A 21,551-nucleotide genomic window follows, 5' to 3' on the forward strand; every position below is an offset into this window, starting at 1 on the left:
GAACGAGACAAGGCAATAGTTCTCAGTGCAAAAGTGCTTTCAGCGACAGCCGACGACTTGACCTGTGTGGCTGGCGCAGGTTGGTGTGGCCGCCAGAGTCTATCCGCGCGGTTGCAGGAGCGCTACAGAAGGTTTACCCTGTCGCTCTCCTATTGGTCTGTAAGCTCGAATTGCATTGCATGGCTGAGTCCGACATGCTCCCCAGCCTGAATATGCAAGTATCGTTCAACAAGAACATCGGATAAAGAAAAAGAAACCCTTTTTGAGCAATTAAATGATATAGTTACCAGATTGTATAGTCTATCATGAGTGGTATTGGGCCAAATTGAACCGAACTGTGTGAGCGGGCTGTAGACAAGCAAAATTAGGGGTCGTTAGGTCAGCGCCAAAACCCCCTCAAGTTACCCCCAAATTCCAACCCCTCCAACCGGACCTGCCCAAAACAATCCTTCCAAATCAAAACGCCCCCCCCCCTACCATAACTCCCAGAGATTGACTTCAGTATGTGACCATAACTGCCTTGTTCAAATAACCCGCATCCTTCTGCAGCAGCAGAAACTGCGCGATCCATTTCCCAGTATCTTCTCTCGAGATGGTGTACCCGATTGCCTCGGATAGGCGCCCCTTCTCGTAATCCTCGACCCCAACCCGGAGGGCCTTGTCGCTCTCGCCATCCGTCAGCAGACTGGGCCGCACAATGGTATAAGTCTCGCCGCTGTTCCTGAGAGATTCCTCCATCGCTTCCTTGTCCTCGTGCGGCACCTTGAGCATCCACCCGTAGATAGGGTAGAAGGCAATGGGATAGTCGCGCCCATACTTGGAGAGGCCCGTGGTGCTGCACGCGACAATATGCGGCCGGCCCCTCGCGCCCTGGTTGGCGCGCAAGTCCGCGACGGCCTGCAGGACGCAGGCCATGGCAACCCTGCATACTGACGGGTCGTCGATGGTTAGCTTGTGCAGGATAGGCTTGGCGCCGACTGTGAAGACGATCTCGTCGACGAGAGATGTCCCGTCGGCTTTCAGCAGGCAATTGGTCACGTCGGCCGCATTCTTGGCATTGCCCTCTACCACGCGCAGGTTCGGGGTGGTCTCGGACGGGAAGAGGGTGGTGAGCTTGGCCGGGTACCGGCAGAGGGCGATGCACCGGTGACCCGCTTTCAGGGTGTACTTCAGGGCCGAGAGGCCGGTTCCGCCGCTGGCGCCGAAGAAGGCGACCGTCTTGATCTCGTTGCTCATAGTGGATAGAGGTGGATCTTAAGGAGCTATATATCGAACAGGGGGTATACGGTGGAGGGGACGGGTTTCGTCTTCCTAGGATGTGTCAAGTAGATGCTGTGGATTCGACGAGGTGTATCGTCAATCCCGATCAGGCAATTGCCAATTGAGCGGAGTGGATTGTTTTCGGTTATCTAGGTAGTACCAAAGAAGCTGGCTGTTGATCGATTTCTATTTCCAGAATTGCTCTCGGCAAGTTCCATTATATATACAGATCTTGAAAGGTCCTAATGTTCATAGTGCATTGTCCGTCTTACTCTTCGTGCTGGTGCCTTGAGTCCTCGGGGGTTTCTCGCGTCCCTTTTCGGGGTGGTTTCGCTTCTGTCGAACGCCACATGACCTCGGCGCACGCTTTTGGTTTAGGCATCGGCTAACGCAAGCCGCACCCCCCAGCCACAGACAGTACTTTTGCCTGGTGTTTTGGTACTACACGCGCAAATCTCGGCCACAGCCGACCCTGTCAGCTTACGCAGCGCAGTGCCTAGTACGCCATCCATCACAAGACAGCTCATCAATCCGCCAGCTTCGGCATTGACTCGCTCGAGCCCCAATATGCATCGCAGAGCTGTGGATTCCAGATCTTCATTGGTCATCTGAAGTTCCACCGTCGTTTGAGGGTACAGCGTGGGACGAACCCCAAGATCTTTTGGGCCGTCAGCGCCTTTGATCGCCAATGTCCCAAATGCCCCCCGCCGATCTGTCAGCTGCCGGGTCCGAGAAAGGTGCGAGGAATGAGCCACACTCGGCCGCCCCCAAGCCGCGCAGCTGCGTCGTCTGCCGTTCCCGCAAAGTTCGGTGCGACAAGCTGTCTCCGTGCTCCAATTGTCGCCGCGCCAATATCCCTTGCGTCCTCCCCTCGGCCGATCGCCCGCCGAGATGGGCCCGCCGCCTGGACCGCGCCAATCTTGCCGCATCGTCCTCTAATGCACAGCAACGTACCACCCACGACGGCGGCGCCGCGGTCCTGGTGGTGGAGCGGCTGCAGAAGCTCGAGAGCCTCGTCAAAGATCTGAGTAGTCAACTGGAGCAGGCGCAGGCCGCCGTTCCGACCAACAACTCAGGCTCTCCGGCCAACTCCACAGGAAGCTCGACGCGCAGAGAAGCGGATGATCGCGGAGACACGCCGTCTACGAACTTGAGCAGGAGTGCGACGAGACAGTCGGGGAAACTGGTAATACAGGACGCAGACCGCAGTCGCTATGTCAGTAGCGACTTCTGGTCCAAGATCAACGATGAGGTGAATCAACCCCCCAGCTTTCCCCTTTCCTAGTGCTTGTTGCATGGTACTGATGGCCTTTTACAGCTCTCTGCGCTGAGGATGGTTAACACCCATCGTCCAGACGAGGACTCCGAAAGTTCAGAGGATGATGGCATGACCCCTGAGAGTCAGCCTACCGACGAACTTCATAGGACACCTCTGGAGCGCAATGCGTTCATGTTCGGGCATAACCTAAGCTCTTCTCCGTACTCTAGTTCCGATCTCCATCCGTTACCATCCCAGGTTTCATATCTGCTCGACGTCTTTTCCGATAACGTCAACTTCATGGCACAAGCAGTCCATATGCCTTCTGTCTCGAAGCTGGCTAGAGACATGCGTACAAAAGGCACGACAAGTTTGACGCCATCCAACGAAGCCTTGCTCTTTGCCATCTACTACGCTGCCATAACGTCCATGGAGGAAGATGATGTAAGTTATTTCGCTTATTCGCTGTACTACTGGGTTTTACCTGTTGCTTCAGCCTTTCTGATATACGACCAGGTTAAATCAAATTTTGGCGCGTCCAAGTCCGATCTCAACCACAGATTTCGAGTGGGCTTCGAAAGCGCCGTGGCAAGGGCAGACTTCTTAAACGCCCCAAACATAACTCTTGTCCAAGCCTTCATCGCATTCCTTTGTCTTGCCCGTCGGCATGATAGCCCACGTTACGTCTGGATGATGGTGGGCATCGTCATTAGGATGGCACAGTCGATCGGCCTGCACCGGGACGGATTTCATTTCTCCAATCTGAGCCCTTTTGAGGTTGAGGTGCGGCGCAGAGCATGGTGGGCGCTTTACATGCTCGACTTGCGGTCCTCGGAAGATCAGGGGACGGATTTTACCATCGCGCACGACAGCTTCGATACCAAGATACCCCTGAATATCAACGATACCGACATCGAGCCCGGGATGAAAGAGGCGCCCAAGGCACGCGTGGGAGTCACGGATACCACGTACACATACGTCTCCATCGAGTACACCAGCACGACGAGGAAACTGCTATCCCTGGAGCTGAAGAACGGGATCCCGGACCTGGACCACCTGAGCCGGTTGCTGGACGAGATGTACGAAAAGCTCGACCGGGAATGCTTCCAGCACGTTGCGAAGATCGGCGAAATCCGCCGCGAGCTCGGCATCACCGTCACGCGGCTCGTCATGGCGAAGCTGAAACTGCTCATCTTCGTGCCCCTCCTGCTCTCGTCCCCTACTGATTACTTCTCGGTCGATATCCGGACCGTCCTGTTCGTATCGGCGATCGAGGTGGCCGAGTATAACCACTCGATGAACGAGAATGCCGCGCTGACGCCCTACCTTTGGATCTTCCAGACATATACCCACTGGCAGTCCATCGTGTACTTACTCATTGAGATTTCGCGGCGCGCGTGGTCTCCGCTGGTCGAGCGTGCCTGGGTGGCGCTCCACAGCAAGTGGCTCATCCCCGTCAACGCGTTCAAGATGGACAAGAATAAGGAGATCAGCATGCCCCTGAGGAAGCTGCTAGCAAAGGCCAGGAGGCATCGCATTGCTGAGCTGGAACGACTTCGAAAGGATCCGTCGGCCGTCAGGGAGCTCGAGGAGGAAGATAAGAAAAGTTCACACGTGCCAGCTAGTTCCGGATCTTGTCCGCCTGGTGTCGATGCAGTGGAAGCTTTCCGCAGCCTTTGGCGCCAGACTTTGGCGGCCTCTCCGGACGCTGGAAGTCAGCAGAAACCAGGATCCAGCTCCACATACCCGACTCAAGAGGATGTCCATGCTAGGGATCTGGCAGTGCTCGCAGGACATATGGCCTTCCCAAGTACACTCCCGGGCATGGGCTATGGTAATTCAGTATTCGTTGCCACGACGTCGCAGTGGTACCCTGCCCCGCCAAACCAGGGAGGATCTACACCTGCCGGTCGCCAGCCCACTATGCCTGAGCTTACCCGCAGCACCACAGCATCCATGGCGGCATCTCCTTCGATGTCGTCAGGCGGACAGGTCCCACCCTCCGGCTTCGCCATGAACCCGGTTCCGGGATATGACCCCCAAGCGTTCAGCCCGTCGTGGCTTTGGGCGGATATGGATCCCTATGCGGATGTGTTCGGGGGATTGGAGGGAAGTCCTGGGGATATGGGGATTGAGCTGGATCATGATATGAATTGGTCTGATTGGGTGCAGTCGGCGAAGCATATGGAGCGGAATGCTGGGCCGGGTAATTAGAGTAGATAAAATGCTGGCGAAACGCAGGTTATACGCGGAGCTCAGTGGGATGGTGCTTTTGTATATACTCCGTTTCCAGCTACACGAGCGCAGAAAGTACGAGACGAAAGCTCCGGTATGTGAGCGTCGAGGCCTTGGTAGAAACCATCCTCTTGAAATTCGGCGGCGAATATGTATTAAAATAGTTAGTCAAGGCTGTAGAATCTTGGGGTGTAGACATACAACGCTAGTGCAGCTACCCCTTTTCTCTGATCATTCTATTGCCCATGGTCGGTACCCGGGGCCTGGGATACCAGAAGCCTTCGTAGCCATGACCATATAAGAAGTAAGCTCTTTGTTGAAATGGAATATCTGAGTACCGGCAGGGCCAGACGCCGCTGACAGTGATAACGAAGATAGTGCTTAAAATAATCTGGACATGTTGTAGGCACGGAACAAATGACCACTTGGGCCCCCGTAAGCAGCTCGTACGTCCTGGCCAATGTGAATCAAGCTGTAGTTCGATGTTTCGAGTGAGGCCCAGCCTTTCGTACCGTTACTTCGAGCCCCAGCGACGATCACCACGATACGAAACCCTCCAAAAGATAGGAGCGAAGCACCTCTGGCGAGGAATAACTGCTCATGCGGGGTATCTGCAGACATCTCAGGTGTCGGCGACGGTACATGTTAATCCTTGAGTATGTATTAGCAACGCGGCTCGGCGTCAGCGGAATCATGGAGATGACATGCAGTTGGGCTAGCCATTTTGCCGTGATGTTAGGGGTACTTTACCAAACCCCTATGCCGGCATTATCTCACTATTGAAGTCGAAGGCCTAGTCAATTTGTGTCACCCCAAGTCCTTGGCGATTCGCATGCACCTTGGGTAGCATTTTGGAAAAGCGAGGCTGTTGAAGCCGTTGATTCGCTCTCATTGGAGGTGTATTTGGGGGCTTGACGGGGGCTATGGGGGCCGGGGGATGGTGGTTTGCTTCAGGCATCGGGGACCTGAGAGTGATTACTAAATGAGGTGTCATACCCAGCCACGCGGGAGTCCCGTAAGCAACCCATCATTATTACTCGCAGAAGATGATTGAATGTGTTCGTATTTGCGATCTGTAGCACACAGCAGAGGTCAGTGGTGCACACCCGCCGTAGAGCATGCGCAGACCCCACAGCCTGAACCCCCTTTTTTCGATACTACAAGTAGAACGTGCGAGGCATCCCATCAGGTCAGGTCCTCAATCCATCTCCTGGATACAACCCGCAATGGAGGCCATGGCGGCTCTGGGCGTTGCCGCCGCCGCGGTGCAATTCTTTGGCGTTGCTCTGAGGACGATTGCGCTGTTCCGCCAGGTTCGAGACAATGCCGAGTCGGCGACCAACTACACCAGGAGCTTGGAGGAGTCTGTACGGGAGCTGCAAGGCATGCAGGCCCAGCTCGCGGCCGCTGCCGCGCAATCGAAACAGCCCTCGTCTCGTCGCATAACAGAATGGACCGCGAAATGCCGACTGCAATCCGACGAGCTCCTTAGACTACTAGAGAAGGTGCGCGGCGCGGGAGAAACACCGAGCACGACTAGAAGCCTCTTCCGTGCCATGAAGGGTCGACGCAAAATTGAGAAGTTGGAAAGATCTCTGCTGTCCAAGAAGGAAGTTCTACACGATATCCTGCGACATGATACTTGGTAAGCCATCAAAGACTATAACAACCCAAAAACCAACTGGTCAGGATATTTACTTACTTCGTGCCATGCAAAGGCGCCTGACCAATGAGGAGAATAGTAGGCGTCACGAGATACTACACATGTTAGAAAGTATCAGTTTGGCCACCGAAAACGCGACCATCGAGATGTCTGCCCAAATGAAGAAGTGTCTAAGCAACACGGAGTTGACCATGACAAGGAAGATGACTCAAGCCGAGGTGTTTGCGTCACGCCGTCACGAAGAGGTGATGAGTGAGGCCAAGCAGCGTCAGGAAGAGGCCAATGCCAATAGACTTCTTCAGGCTCTGTTCTTCCCCGAGATCCTGGAACGGCAGTATCATATCCGAGGTGCTGCGCCTGGCACCTTGCAGTGGGTCTTTAAAACGGAAGCGAAGTATTATACTCCAGACCAAAAATACATCAAGACATCACCACATCACAAACATTCTGCAGGTATCAGGCAGTATGGTCCTGCCATGGTTAATCGGCCCTGGGACAATCTGGCGGTGTGGCTACGTCATGGCAATGGCGTGTACTGGATCAACGGCAAACCAGGCTCCGGGAAAAGCACGTTGATGGCCCATGTCTTCGAAGACACTCGCACGAGGGCTGCGCTCGACGCCTGGAGTAGAGGTCAACATATCTCCATGCTTTCTTTCTTCTTCTGGCGTCCTGGTACTCCAATGCAGAGGAGCATAGTTGGGTTACTCCGGAGTTTGCTTTTCCAAATATGCGACCAGAGGCGAGAGCGTATCAAGCATGTCCTGGATCGACTCAACATTGAACCGTCAATGATACACACCTGGACCGAAAAGTTGTTAAAGAGAGCAGTCCGCGAAGTCGTCACCAATACCACCGAGGACTGGTTTTGCATCTTCATCGATGGCCTGGATGAATTTACTGGAGACTACGCTGAGCTGCTCCATCTCATATTCGAACTACGAGCTCATGAAAGGGTGAAGTTCTGCGTCTCGAGCCGTCCCGAGGTCCAGTTGAGCAAAAGGCTGTCGTCGTGCAAGACGTTGCGCCTACAGGATTTGAATCTACCGGATATCACTTACTATGCCTGGACGAAGCTTTCCGGAGCTCAACTCAGCCATAAGCCTTACTACTACAGACACCTCCATACAAATATAGCTCGAATGGCAGAGGGCGTGTTTCTGTGGGCGGCGTTGGTGGCCAAGTCCCTCGTCCGAGGTGTTGAGTCTGGAGATGACGAGGAGGTCTTGTTGAAGCGAATTGGAACCATACCACAAGATCTGAGCGACTTGTTCAAATCCATGTTGGGAAGGGTCTACAAGGTCCATCACGAGTCACTCGCCTTTTACTTGGCAGTGCTGAAGACGGCCAACGAAGCCTTTGGGTCGGAGGAATGCGGGAAAACGGTAAATGTCGCGCTCCTTGCGTCGATTCGGGCCCCGTGGGCTCTGTCCTCTCCGAAAGCTTTCGAGGCGGCTTGCGAAACGATAGAGTCGCAAATCCTGGCCCAGAGCGCAGGACTGCTGGAGATCCAAGAGTCCACCAACGTGTTTTCCGATGGCGACTGCTTCCACCGAGACGGCTGGAATCCCGAGGACGTCTGGCTCGTGGATGGGGATCCCGAACAGTGCACTCGTGAGCGTCAGACCGGCGCCGTGGCGTACCCAAAAGTGCTGACCTATGAACGGAGACATGTGACGTGGGTCCATCGATCTGCCTATGATTTCGTCTGCGACTCGGAAAATGTGAAGGATCTGCATTTTTTGCGGACTCCAAGCGAAGAAGTGTTGCGACAGTTATCAACCGGCTATTTGAGGTTGCTTCGTTCCGCTCCGTCTACAACAATCCTCACGGGTGACAACCAGAGAACCACCATCACGGAGCTTCGAATCCATTGGCATCTCCTTGCTTTCCGCCTCTTCTGGAAAACCTATACCCCAGTAACGCGAGCGTGCATGGATAACCTGCGCTTAGCGATGGCCGAGATGGACTCTCGAGAGCTGGTCTCAGAAGTTTGGTTCAACCACAAGCTGGACAATGTCCCCTCTGTCTGGACCTTTTGGGCAGAAGCTTCTGCGACCGGGAACTGGGAATACATTGTCGAGAAGCTCGATCGGCTACCCTTGGCATTGTACGGTCTTGTACTGTACCACTCGTTTCCGAAAACAGGCGACCATATAAGCGAGAGTAATCGCCGCAACTTACAACATTACCTGGTCAAGGTTCTCCAGAGGCTGCGTCGTGGAGATCGGGTCTGTCTTTTATGGACGTTCCACGATAAACTGCCTCGGAGCATTTCCTACGATGATGTGTTATCAGCACGATCAGGATTGACCAGCCCACTGCTGGTCGGAAAATACCTGGCCATCTACATCGCCTTGACTGTTGTAGAGTATGGCAACACCTTTACTCCCGAAACGATGGATTGCTGGCATGAGGTGCTGGATAACTCGGGGCTGTACATCGAAGTCGCCCGTGCAAGTCCACGTTTACTCCTACAGGCTCTCGCATCTGGATTATGCACAGGAAACTCGGACATGGTTACGTTCTCATCGCTTCGAATCATCTGCTTCCCATGGCAAAACGCCCACCACCCAACGGCAGATATGTCCCCGGAAGCCGAACAGTTCCTTTACTTTGAGATTTGCCCAGCCGCTACCAACTTCATGTCTCAATTCCTCAGGCCGACCCTCGACGGCGAGCCTTCGCCTACGAAGATACTCAAACTCTGCGCAGCTCTGGACGAACTCGAAACATGCCATCAGATAATCATTGATGGGTTTCGGAACCAGGAGCAGAACTTGGACGCGTCGCAACAGTTCCTTGTGCTTGAATGTCTTCGGACACATCTCTGGAGTCTGCTGAAGTCAATGTGGCAAGAGACGGATTCATCATTCGTGAATACCGACACCAAGTCGTCTTAATACACCCAGAGAACAGGAGTATCTATTATGGACACTAGCAACTCTAGATCGGACCCATGAATGCACAGCTCCATCAGACGAAACATAGATAAGGTAATAATGATTAATACTTCACGGGTAGTATCTTCGGTAACATGGATTGAATCTCATCTACGGCAGAAACGAGGTCAGGATGCATAGAGAATCACAAGAAAGCACTTCAATTACGTCTGGTTTTATATCGATTCATTTCAGTTTATGGTGTAGCAAAGCTGATCTGTTGCCCCCCCTAGTAGAAGCTGGCGTGTTCTCAGCAATACACCCTCGTCTCAATCATTACCGGACCTAGATGGCGTTTTTGCCTGGCCCTCAAGCAATCCGTATCTACCCATAGTCGTACAAACTCCTACACGATATGATCTGCCCATTATTGGCAGCCTCTCATTCCAGCGCCCCCAAACAGAGCCTCCAGCTCACTTTAGCGCCCAGTCATTGGGGAAGACTAGTGACACAGTAAATAGACGAGCTCCCCCATGGATCTTCGGCTGCTTCTGGGCTCCTAAGTTGCTCAAAAAGTAGCGGCGTACGTGTCCTTAAGTATGTGTCTATCCCTCAGCTAATTCGCGTCTAATCCATCCGATGGCAGACAGGGCCATGAAGGAGGAGCCGGAGTTGCGGGGGCTACTGCGCATCGTGGTCACGATGCTCTTGATGAGCCTTTCGAACTCGAGGCTAGACCACGCGGGGCCTCCTCTGAGCTGCGCCGGGTTGCAAGCGAGGTGGTAGTGCGCATGGAAGACCGCGCCGAAGAACTGGAGGCGTCGTGCATCTCCGCGGTCGCCATCGAGCTTCAGCGCCTCGAGGAGGGCGGCACGCACGTCGCGGTAATCGGTCATGCCGAGGGCCATCTGTCTCCGAAGGAGGTAGAGGGCATTGCGCGGGGCGGTTCGTACAGCATGCCCTTATCATCCTTTCGGTCAATGTTTTGCCAAAGAGGACCGGTTCCATTGACTGCTCCGAGTAGGATCTCGATGACTTCTTTGTGGCCATCGGGGCACATGTTCTTCTTCGTTGGAGGGTTACGTCGAGGGGGCGAGGGCTAGCCCAGCCTCGGGCGGCGGCACGGAGTGCCAGCGTTACGGCGCGCTGGTACTTCTTGACCGTGAGTGTGTATCGGAAGTGCTGGAGGAGAGCTTGGAGCACGCGCGTCTTCATCAGGACCGCGGCCTCTTCCAGGTGCTGGATCGGTATTCCACCGAGCCGCGTGCAGAAGCCGACCTGGTGTTCCAGCAACCAGAGACAGGCGTCCTCGTTGATCGCTTGTCGGCCGGGCTTGCGGCGGCCGTAGGTGGTGTCACGTGGATGAAATGCGCTCTCCCAAGCGTCGATAAGCAAAATGGGGGTTACATGCCATTCGGATGTTTGTTCAAGAGGTACGGGCGCGCAATTCAGGTCGTCCGTGACAAGTTCCATCTCCGCTTGCTGCCAAAACATGGTGTCATCGTGGCGGTCCTCCCGGTTCAGCAGCTCCAGAACATCGACACGGTTCTCGGAGCAGGCCCAAAAGAGCGGAGGAGGATCGTTGTTGAGGCAATAGCCTGTGAATCTGCGTCGGATCAGGTGTGGCTTGAAGCCTTGTAGTGCTTCTGGGTAGATCCTGGCGTAGGCATACATGATCTGCTGCATAACCGAAGTATCAGAGCAGGACGTAATGGCCCTGTTGATAAGGCTACCAATCCGATGGCACTGTGGGAGCTGTCGGACAAGGGCCCGGTTCCAAAAGGTGTCCCCGTTGGTACACGAGAAATAAAGTATGCCTGCGCCATATCTCTCGACAAAGTAGTCGAGGCAGGCATGTTTCTCCTGAGCAGTCGATGAATCGTCGCTGGCGTAGATTGCTGCTCTAGACTGAGGCCAGCTTGCGACCTCCTGTGGTGTGATGTTGATCACAGGGCTAAGGTTCAGCTGGTTCTCGTATAGCCAGAGCCTCGCATAATCGAACTGCAGCTCTTCAATGACTTGTTCGTCAATGAACCATTGGCCGGCAATGCTTCTGTGCGTGACTTTACATGTCGACATGAAGTTGGTGAGATCCCGTAGGCTTAGCTTCTCCCCAATATGACGGATTATCTCAATCGGCATGGACTCCAGTCGAGGCGTGGTAGTCTGGGCCTGCAAAGTTCTTGTTAGCGGGTTGTTCGATGATGACCGACAAATCTTAACGTAAAGAACAGAGTAGAAGATTTTGAAAAGAGTAAGAAAAATTTAGAGGGGAAAAGAAAAGAAACAATCCCAAGACCTTTAATGTAACATTCATGGTTTGGTGTTGTGGAAAAAGAATCCAACAGGGCTGGAATGCGACGACGGTTAAAGTGTACTTACCTTCCATGACGTCAATGGATGCAGGGTGTTGGCGTTATCGCCAGTGCCACGATCAGCGTTGGGGTTATGGACTGCGTTTGGAAGCGCGCGCTTCGGCGGCGCGCCGCGGCTGTCGATGACAGGCCGCATGGCGTTGTCCTTCGCAAAGGCTCTCTGTGCTGGAAGCGATGCGTGTTGATGGAAGCAATGAAAGCAGTAGCTGTGGCAGAGGCGGAGGTTACGACGATATCATCGACGCGCAGGGAGAAGGCGGAAAATGCAATGTGAGGAAGAACAATGTGAAGCAGCGCAGTGTGAAGCAGAGCAGCGCCAAGCAGAGGACTGTGTAGCAAAGCAGCCTGTAGTAATGCGACGAGAAGCAGTGCCACGGGAAGCAGAGCAAGGTCAGTTAGGTGATGAAACTGATGTCGAAGCGAAAGCCAAAAGAAGGATGCAGGAGGATGATGCTGAACCAAGTAATTGGTTGTGTGCTGGGGTCGGATGTTTGTTGTCAACCAAGGCAAGGAAAATATCAATTGGCCTTGCTGGAATTACCGACGAACAAATTGCGAAAGGGGTGTGTGAAGGGAAGGACTAGGCGAAAAAAGATGCTGAGGGAGCGGGGAGATGGGGAAAAGATGGCAAGGGCTCGCCAGGTCTGTCGCCGCCTGTCGGGTCGTTTTTTGGCGTCAACAGAAGGGTGGGGCCACTCTACGAGAACGCGGCGAGGGTATGTGCATTTACTTCCAAAGTGTTCTCAATGACCAATTGTTTACCTCAGAATAGAGATAAAGATAAAACATCAAGTGCTGAAGTCATCTTCCCTTCACCATCTCGGGTCCAGCCCATGGCGATGCAACTATGGGAATCCGATGACGACAATCCTTCTCACAGCCTCATTACCTATGTACGCAGCGGTAGGTATCTATGTAAGCTCAACCTGCTTTATATGATTCAAAAGGGCTTCTCTGAGACACAGACAACTCACTAGACTTTCACGTTGACCTAACAGCTTCTAAAGAACGTTGCAGAGTTAAGTCAACGCTTCGTTCTCTGTGACCATCTTCAATATTCCGGGCCCAGGTATGAGCTTGAGAAGGACATAGCAGAATAGTACTAATCTAAGCCAAACAAATCGACAAGTCAATTATATAAATACAGACATAATTTGTAACACGTTTCATCGAGTTGTGTTGCCATAACTGAACCCCTTGGCCAAGAGAGTGCCGACCACAACGCCGTACGGGCTGTGCTCCAGTAACTACCAGCCGCAGGAACTGCCGTAACAGTTTCCACGATAGCAATAGTGGCCGTACTAGCTGAGTGTTGAAGACCTCAAGTCGCTTTGTGTCTCCTTGTCCACCAGGCGCGGCAGCACGATGAGCTGCGAAGTTCGCGTTGGTCAACTAAGCTAAAGGTCGTGCGCTTATTGAGACATTAATTACATGGAGTTCTGAACGTGAAATAATCCGTGTACGTTTCTTTATCTCGGCTGGGCTGTCCAGTATGAATCCGTGAAGAATTTCCCTCCCGTTTCTGTTCTACGAGGAAGAAATCAGGGAGGTAGGCCTTGTCGTCTTTCCGCCCAAGCTGCACTGCTGTAGATGCTTCGCTAGCCTTCCTATCCGTTTACAGAAGCAACTGAATATCGGCTTCAGTCCCGCTATGGGTCTCTCCCATCTTGGCTCGTAGCTGGCAATGTTGTAGACGGCCTTCTCCATCTCTTGTCGCTCATGCCGGGGATGCTACTCGCGCTCCTCCTGCTGCTGCCGTCAGGTACGCTCGGCTATCAACCAGGTTTCATCAGCACCATCTCCTTCTGGCAGATCTCGCCGTCCTGTTCCTTCTCATCCTTCAGGGCCGTCTCTCACCGGCGTGTAGAGCTAGGGTGATGCTTTGCTGACGCTGACACAGCGAAATCAATCAACGGAGAGAATAAACAGAGGGTTTGTTTCATATAATGCATTATGTTGTTGATTTCTCATCTAGAACTAAAACGACTGATTCATCATGCTCCAAATCGAGAACCGGCGGGTTCTCAGCGAGACATTCAGGTCCTGTTCAAGGATAGCAGACCCCTAGCAATGATCTTCGTCTTCATGGCTCCATATCAATCCGACCAAACCAGTATACAGTAATTGTACAAATCCAACCCCTCTCTCAATCTCGACAACCCACCCATTATCCGTAGTAATCTCAGAGAAGTAGACTAGCGAAAGGAAATCCCCAACCAAGCTTTCCAGGTTCGTAAGGCGGGTGAGACTGAGGAAAGAAGCTCAAGCGAAAGAATTCGTACCGGTTCTTCTTCACGTCTTCCCGGTCTCCAAGCTTGATGGCATACCGAATTGCAGCACGCCAGTCCCTCAGGTCGACGACGCCCAGTTCCGTCTGCTTCTTCAACAGGTATACGGCGTTGCTGGGGGCCGAGCGTACAGCGCGTCAGAGCAGGCCTTCGGTCTCCTTGCGGTGTGATCTCTGCTTCAGGCATGCGGCGGGATCGGTGCTAGCTTGCAGAAGCACCTCGAGGATCTCGTCATGCCCGTCGAGGGTCTTGGTAGTGTTAAGTCTCTGTAGTGGGAAATGCGGTCGCGGCGGCTCGCGAGAGCCGGCCCAGCCTGTGCCGACGGCGTGTATGGCCTGGGTGATTGCTCGCTGGTACTTCTTGATGCTTAGATGCGAGCGGAAGTAGGAAAGCATAGCCTTCACAAGCCGTGTCTTCTTCTGGGCGGCAGCTTCAGCGAGGTGTTGGATAGGAATGCCACTGGGGCGGGTGGAGAAGCCAAGGCCATGTTCGAGGAGCCAGACGCAGGCGTTCTCGCTGATGTTGTTGTGCTTCGGGCGGCCGTGTTTATCGACTGGGTGCATCGCGCACTCCCAGGCGTCAAGAAGGTTAGGTGTCTTGCGGTGCCACTCAGTCGTGGTCCCTTCCAGAACCAGTACGTCGACGTTCTGGCGGCACGTCACCAGGTTCATGTCGATTGGCTGCCAGTGCTTGTTCTCGGCATCCGCGTTGCTCCTGTTCAGCAGGTCAAGCACGCCAGGCTTGTCTTCGCAGCAGGCCCAGAAGACCGGAGGCAAATCATTGAGATGACTGTACCCGTCGGTGTACCTTCTTCGGACCGGGCTGGGCTTCCATCCTAGCAGGTACTCTGGGTACTTGTAAAAGTAGGTCTCGATTACGTCCTTCATCACCTGTCCGTCAGGGCACGCGCTGATGGTTCGGTTGATCAGACTGCCAGCTCGGTGAGACTTGGGCAGACGCTGGATTAGGGCCTTGTCCCATGCGAAGTCGGAAGTAGAGAAGGTGCAGTACAAGATGCCCGGGCCCCATCTGATAACGTCCTCGTCCAGGATTGCGAAGATTGACTGGGCGGACGCGCTATTATCGAGGAACTTGAGAGCCCTCGACTCCGGCCACTGCTTCACGTCGGTGTGGTCGAAGTTGGCAATGCGGTGGCGCTCAGTGCGGTGTGAGAGATGCCAAAGTCTTTGGTTATCGAATTGTTGCTCATCTTCGACCTCTTGTTCGATATAGAACCGGCCTTTCATGCTTGTGTACGTTCTTTTGCAGCATTTCATCAGGCTGATGAGGTCCCAGAAGCCCAGATTGATGCCGATATTTCTCAGGAGCTCGGTAGGAAGAGTGGTTAGGGCGGGAGGAGTTGCTTGCTTCTGAATGGACATGTTGAAACGCGGCTCTATAAGCGTTGAGCGTAGAAATAATGAGGATTATAAGCAAGTCGAGCAAGAGGTTGCTGAAAATGGTGAATAGCGAATCGAACGATTAGTAAAGAGAATACCAGTGTTGGGTTAAATTGAAGTTGGTTTTGATCCAAGTCGAAAAAGAAAATTATCCTGGCCCGACGGAGTTGTTAACAAGTTGATGAGAGGATGAGGAAGGAAAAATGAAAAGGGCAGAGGTCTGTTGGCCTTGGCCCGGTATTTATTACTATAGGTGGGTGGGTCACGCCCGACCAGAACGTTTCGGAGATGGGTTTATTCAGTTGGTGGCTGTTTGCCTAGTTTATAGAGCTTAATTATGGAGCACCCGGCTGAATAGTGAATCTTATCAGACCCGAAGCACTGGTCCCGGATACGTGAGACTGCCTAATCGTCTGCCAGTAGCAAGACTCGCCGCATGGACAGTCCCAGAATCTCAGCAGCTAATACCCGAGATGCCTGGCCAATTTCAGACAGCAGCTGATCCGCCTGCCCTGCAAAAGTGCCTCTAATAATCTGTCAATAATAGCACAAACTCCAACACAGTACGTCAAGCCGTGCTGAAATCCTGCTTTGGTCCAATTAGGGAGTAACGGCCCGCTGCTCCTTCTCCGCATTCTCCAAAGCCTTGCCCAGTAACTCATCGACAGTCTCGCCGCCCAGAGTATCCGCAACATGAAATACGACGGCGAAGCATTCGGTGTGGTCGCAACCCTGAAGGGCGGCGGTAAAAGCTCTCGAGAGGCCCTTCACCTCTGTGTCGTAACAATCTTGGCCGGCGCTCAGCTATTTCGGGTTACATGCCAGCTCGGGGTGTCTGGGGACGACCGCGTCAAAGAACTCGAATCCGGCAGTGCCAAGGACTTTCCCGTATCCGTCGAAGAGGGCAACGGTGCCGCGGCCGTGTCGTCGTTCTCGTAGCCTAGAGAGGCAATGGATTCGCGGGTCATCCAGCCGCGCGCCGCAGCGTGCAAAGCCAGCATCAGAATACGCTCGTACGTCTTACGGCTCAGTCGGGACTCAAGGTAGGGTATCATGGCTTGTACGAGACGCAGCTTGTTCTGCACGGCGACCTCTACCAGATGACTGATTGGAATGCCACCGGGCCGTCATGAGAAGCCAAGCTTGTGCTGGATCAACCAGATGCCTACGGTGGTACAATAAGGGGATAGGCTTACTGACAGTAGTGATACTCCCTTGAGCACATACCACAAGATACGTAGGTACTCATCGTCAGCCGTATGCTCTCTAAGCATATCATACAGATGTTGACCAAGTGTAATGGGGCAGAAAAGCAGAGTCACAGCATCCCTAGCCAAGTCCAACAAAGGACCTATCCAACTTTATAGACACAAAGTCGCGAAAAGTAATATAGGCATTGGGGTGCGATGTCTGTTTGTACCATTCATTGCTGCGTCATGTCAGTCATTGCCGCTTGATCCAACAAGCACAGAAGGGCCAAACTCGGGCCACTAAACAACTACACCCGTCCTGCCGCAAATAAGGCAATCCAGTGGTATAATCATAAGGACAAGCGAGTACTCAATCACTAGATATGCTATTTCACCTTTGTTTATCCCCTTTTCCCTAGATTGTGGCAAGAAACAGCTTAATTTCTCGCCGATACTGCGTCTTCTTTAGCATTGGTACTCCATTGCGCTACCCGTAGTTTGCCTTTATTGGTTACTACTCCCATTCACCTGATGAATCTTCGTAGCCAGAGGGTGGTGCACAAAAGGTAGCGTAGGACCAATGTCCAACGAAGCCATGCCAAGCACCTCTCACAACCATCTCGACCTCTGAGGATTCATCAAACGGAACGCAACCGCCTTGGCCCATATCCCATCCGCGGCTGTCCATTCTTATCCCGCGCCGAGATCTCACATATGCTTCAGCTTGATTGCCACTTCCCTCTAGGAGGCGTCCATAGCAGCGTACTTTTTCAGCGCATCTGTTCTGTTGCCAAGTTTCGTCGTCAAGGATGTTTTCCTTTGTAACCCCGTACCAGCGGTCGCGAATGACACCGGGCGGGTAACCGCAGCGGCCCTCGGATCCAACCGCGTTGAACACATGCCACAAACCCTCCGTTGGGCTCCTGCAGTCACCCAGGTTATGATAGGTTACGAGCTCCAATGCCCACCAAGACTGGGCCACGAAGCCGGAAATGGCGAGTGTAAAATTGGTACAGCATTTGGTACATGACCTGGACATCGCAGGATATGAGATGAAGTCAGAGTCATATACTTCTATGCTTTCTCTATGGGATCGGGAAGAGCGCCGATCCTCCCGCGAGCGGCGCTTCCGGCCTTGGCGAAGACCTGGCGGGCCCAGCGAGGCGATCCCATATAGTCGTCGCTGGAGTATTCGATCCGGGTCTTCCTCCTCAGTGTCGCGGAAGAGGTAGTCGGAAGTGACAGAGGATGGAATCCTGCCAATATCTTTCACGACAATGGATCCCCTTAGGTCCTTGACCGACTCTAGTATCTCAAAGCGAGCCAAGTGCTCTGCGTGCTTAAAATCGTAATCTTCTTCCAGATACTCATCCAACAAGTTGCTAAATGTCTGCCCCTCAAAACAGGTCGACCGACAAAACTCATGTTTGCAAACAGGAAGCTCCAGGCCGTGCAGGAGTCTTGCAAAACCTGCGCATTGGAGACGCCTCCTATTGAGATCAGAGCTTATAACAGGCCCTACGATCCGGTGCCGCCGCCGTATGAAAATTTCTCCTTCTAGCACCTTGGCGTCGTATTCGTGCGTGAAAGTCCAAAGGGTTCGCGGCACGTCTTGATCGGTGCTTTCCACCGCTTCGTCGTCTTCTTCGTCTTCCCCGCCCTTTTCATCTTCCGCGTCCTTTGTTTTCGCGAGTGACTCCGCCTGCTTCCGAGCTTGTTCTCTATTGAACTTTTCTGTCGGCTCGGAAGCAACGTCGTCGCGAAAATGATCAGTGAAGCCCAAGTCGTCGTAGCCGCGCAAGTCCAACCGTTTTTGAAAATGGAATCGACGGTGCAAGACGCTCAAGGGCAGGCCGAAGGGCTCACCCTGGTTATGGCGCTTCAGAACCTGTCGTGCCTCGTGAAAGAATATCTCGGGTCCCCGGAACCGTGGCGTCCAGGAGGAGTAATTGCACTTGAACTCTTTGGCGTGCCACCGGATCAACTTTGCTCTGGGGTTATCAAAGTATGACATCATTTCCGCTGGGTATCGTGGTTCGATAAGTGGAGGCCGCGCGTATGTTGGAAGGACCAATGGAGGACGTAGGAGCTTGTAGCTATCCCAGTACTCGATCTTCGACGGGCCACAGTAGAGATAGGGGTAGTCTTGATCTCTCCAACCTTTAATTTCCAAAGGACGGAGTGGGTGAAGGCGTCCGCACCAAAAGCAAAAGAAACGGTTTGTCAGGTCTCTTTCCAGGTTCTCAAGTAGGGCATTCGTGTCATCTGTGGACAAGGTTTTGATGAAATCCCGCGATCCTAATTACCTAAAGAGGAACTTGCACGTCAAGGCTACCCTCATTCGGGCTATTTTTGGCTTAATTTCTTGATTGAAGATCATGTCGAGTATTCCAATAGGGGGCAAAGCCAGCCCATGCCGGTTTACCACCACCATCGTGTCCCTCGATATTGCCATGACCAGAAAGAGAGGTGATTTATCAGAGGGAAACGATCTGATGCAGTTCAAAGTGCGGCGTAGATGATAAATCGTGTCTAACCCACCAGGTAATGCATTATTAGCGATTGGTGTAAGTGATCATTTGATGCCAGACCAAGGATGTTGTTTGCTAATCACCGAGCCGCTTTTATAATTCTGGGAGCCCTGCTCTTTAAACCGCCTTCTTTGTCGGTCTCCTTTGCCCTTTTTTTAAGCAAGGCATACTCATACTGCTTATGTATAAAAGCGGATGAGTGAAGGTATACCACTCCTTACACTTGGGTACCTGACAGCAGCTATAGAAATACAAGCAGACTGATTCTTGCCCCAGTAAGGCTGGACACTGATGAAACGCCATTACACTCTCAGCCGCGTCGAGTAATGGTCGGTATATCGCAAGAAGGGCGCAGGGAGCCATAGAGGCTGTTGAATGATATGGTTGAGGCAGTTCACAGGAGATACATGTACTAAGTGTTTGGCGATGAAAACATTAGTTTCATTAGCTAATTTGTCAATCTGTTTGAGCCCGCACATAACACGCGATGGATGCATGAAAGTCAATAGCCTCAGTTGGACAATTGGGGCTTTCGATTAGTTTGGAATGTATTCGGTTTCCTTCCAAAGTTTGTCGCATCGCATACGTGCGTGGTGTTTCCTGGAACACAATTTGATTAGTCGCCACCGCGGTTGAGTGGCTCTGGAAGTTCACTAATTCGACTGGGAAATGCTTTGCCCACAGCGATTACTCACTGCCAATCAACTCTCATATGTCGTCGCGACTCGTTTTCGACGCTGGCTGGTGCGGCTGCTAGATTTCCTTGCATACTGCAGCCGTTGTTTGGAGTCGTTGTGTAGCAATCGAGTGTTACTTCTCCACAACTACTTGCGATGTCGTTGCTTTACAGTTAGCGCCGGGCCGATTTGAGTATCCGCAATACGGCGCGGGTCGGTTGGTCTATGCGAGATAAATTCGATTATCGGACGAAGCTAAAAGAAGTATTATGGGTTTGTACGGCGGCTCCACCACGGACTTGACAGACTTTTGCCTATCCTTACGTGCTTGGGTTAAGACAATCTGACCAGCTGTTTGAGGCACGGTCTGGTTATTCGAGCTTAATACTACTGGTGCCTAAAATACGTATAGGTGCGGTATCTCGGGGAGACTCTTGCGATCTGCGACAAACCCGAAGAGGCGCAGATGACAATGAATTCTCTGGTGCCAAGCGTTTAATGTTGCAATTTGCCCACTGTATTACTGAGTCTCTTACTGAGTCTCTTTATCAATTGGTTGGTTCCAAGCCTTCGGTGTGCGGCACGGTATACGACTTTACCCGAAATGGCACCTATTGTCCAGTTTTATGGGTAGACCGCTATACCCAAAACGTGTAATGCCCCTGAATAATCTCCTGATTTATGGTGGTCGTGGTGAATACTTGAGCTGTGGCGTCCGTCTGGTGCACAGCTCCCCATTCAATTTTCAGCAGCAGTTACAAAAAGCAAGTCAAAATGGGTGGCGTGCCATCGAAACCCGACTACTCCAAGAGCTTGCGGGTGATAGGTGCCGGATTTCCCCGGACAGGCACCTCGTCCATGCAGCTGGCTCTGGAGAGGCTGCTCGACGGCCCAGTCGCCCACGGCGGATCGCACATGGTGTCCAACGGAAAAGGTAAAGCGCTGACACACCGACCCCGAACCAGATACCAAGTATAACAGCTGACTTGGAACTTCCATCAACAAGACTTCGGCAGCAAATGGGGCGGAGCCTGCCTAACCCGCCGCGCCGGCGACCGCGAGCGCACCCTCAAGCTCGTGCGCGAGGGCATCCGCGGCTTCGTAGGCTGCACCGACGTGCCGTGCCTGTGGTTCCTCGAGGAGCTGCTGGAGCTGCACCCGGGCGTGAAAGTGGTTCTCGTCACGCGCGAGCCCGAGAAGTGGCACCCGAGCCTCAAGGGTGTGTTCGGCCACATCGAGGGGTGGTGGCTGCCGCTAGTGGTCTGCATCCATCCGGGTTTGCGGTGGATGCCCGTCATGGTTTCTGAGTTTGCGCGGCAGATTCGGTTGCTGATGGGGGATTCGTATGATCATCATACATTTGGTCCGGGTGAGCTGCTCAGTGCTGTGGGTTTGCGATAGGACCAAAACATTTGCTAACTTCACTCCTCAACTGCTAGAGTTCCTACCGGCCTACCAAGATTGGGTCAAGTCTGTGGTCCCCAAAGAGCAGTTGCTGGTCATGTCTCTGAAGGAAGGCTGGGAGCCTCTATGCAAATTCTTGGACAAGCCAGTTCCAGACGAGCCCTTCCCCAAGGTCAACGACGCTGCGGCTGCAGACGCAACAGCAGCCAAGGCGTTCGGGATGCTGGGGCTGATGTGGATGGGCATCCTTTCTACCGTCGGCGCCGGAGTCTACGCCAGCTTAAATATGTGGCGACGATAAAGTGGATAGAAGAAATGTTGCGATCTGGGATGAAGGCTTTTATCACCAGGTTCTTCGAGTGCATTGTATATAGAGTCGAGTAGCTCG

The 21,551-nt window shown here is 53.0% G+C and overlaps 8 protein-coding genes across 8 annotated transcripts; 3 read left to right on the forward strand and 5 right to left on the reverse strand.

Annotated features, from left to right (window-relative positions):
* Positions 1-498: 498 nt before the first annotated feature.
* Positions 499-1,236, reverse strand: PG986_004712 (uncharacterized protein; the record flags this gene model as incomplete). The annotated part of the gene is made up of 1 exon (XM_066840934.1): positions 499-1,236. The coding sequence occupies one exon, from the start codon at positions 1,234-1,236 to the stop codon at positions 499-501; it is 738 nt and encodes a 245-aa protein (XP_066703561.1).
* A 721-nt stretch (positions 1,237-1,957) lies between these two features.
* Positions 1,958-4,732, forward strand: PG986_004713 (fungal-specific transcription factor domain-containing protein; the record flags this gene model as incomplete). Its single annotated transcript, XM_066840935.1, has 2 exons — positions 1,958-2,512; positions 2,579-4,732. The coding sequence occupies 2 exons, from the start codon at positions 1,958-1,960 to the stop codon at positions 4,730-4,732; spliced, it is 2,709 nt and encodes a 902-aa protein (XP_066703562.1).
* Positions 4,733-5,979: 1,247 nt separating this feature from the next.
* On the forward strand, positions 5,980-9,319 carry PG986_004714 (uncharacterized protein; the record flags this gene model as incomplete). Its single annotated transcript, XM_066840936.1, has 2 exons — positions 5,980-6,398; positions 6,472-9,319. 2 exons carry the CDS (start codon positions 5,980-5,982, stop codon positions 9,317-9,319), a joined length of 3,267 nt encoding a protein of 1,088 aa, XP_066703563.1.
* A 584-nt stretch (positions 9,320-9,903) lies between these two features.
* On the reverse strand, positions 9,904-11,809 carry PG986_004715 (uncharacterized protein; the record flags this gene model as incomplete). The annotated part of the gene is made up of 3 exons (XM_066840937.1): positions 9,904-10,206; positions 10,382-11,464; positions 11,681-11,809. 3 exons carry the CDS (start codon positions 11,807-11,809, stop codon positions 9,904-9,906), a joined length of 1,515 nt encoding a protein of 504 aa, XP_066703564.1.
* A 2,289-nt stretch (positions 11,810-14,098) lies between these two features.
* On the reverse strand, positions 14,099-15,343 carry PG986_004716 (uncharacterized protein; the record flags this gene model as incomplete). The annotated part of the gene is made up of 1 exon (XM_066840938.1): positions 14,099-15,343. The coding sequence occupies one exon, from the start codon at positions 15,341-15,343 to the stop codon at positions 14,099-14,101; it is 1,245 nt and encodes a 414-aa protein (XP_066703565.1).
* Positions 15,344-15,961: 618 nt separating this feature from the next.
* PG986_004717 (uncharacterized protein) lies at positions 15,962-16,416 on the reverse strand (the record flags this gene model as incomplete). Its single annotated transcript, XM_066840939.1, is given in 2 exon segments — positions 15,962-16,165; positions 16,180-16,416. 2 exon segments carry the CDS (start codon positions 16,414-16,416, stop codon positions 15,962-15,964), a joined length of 441 nt encoding a protein of 146 aa, XP_066703566.1.
* Positions 16,417-17,065: 649 nt separating this feature from the next.
* On the reverse strand, positions 17,066-18,568 carry PG986_004718 (uncharacterized protein; the record flags this gene model as incomplete). The annotated part of the gene is made up of 1 exon (XM_066840940.1): positions 17,066-18,568. The coding sequence occupies one exon, from the start codon at positions 18,566-18,568 to the stop codon at positions 17,066-17,068; it is 1,503 nt and encodes a 500-aa protein (XP_066703567.1).
* A 1,965-nt stretch (positions 18,569-20,533) lies between these two features.
* PG986_004719 (P-loop containing nucleoside triphosphate hydrolase protein) lies at positions 20,534-21,464 on the forward strand (the record flags this gene model as incomplete). The annotated part of the gene is made up of 3 exons (XM_066840941.1): positions 20,534-20,693; positions 20,766-21,149; positions 21,199-21,464. The coding sequence occupies 3 exons, from the start codon at positions 20,534-20,536 to the stop codon at positions 21,462-21,464; spliced, it is 810 nt and encodes a 269-aa protein (XP_066703568.1).
* Positions 21,465-21,551: the final 87 nt, after the last annotated feature.

Source organism: Apiospora aurea (genome assembly GCF_038362705.1).
Source record: "Apiospora aurea strain CBS 24483 chromosome Unknown utg000003l_segment0_segment0, whole genome shotgun sequence".
Taxonomy (NCBI): Eukaryota; Fungi; Ascomycota; class Sordariomycetes; order Amphisphaeriales; family Apiosporaceae; genus Apiospora; species Apiospora aurea.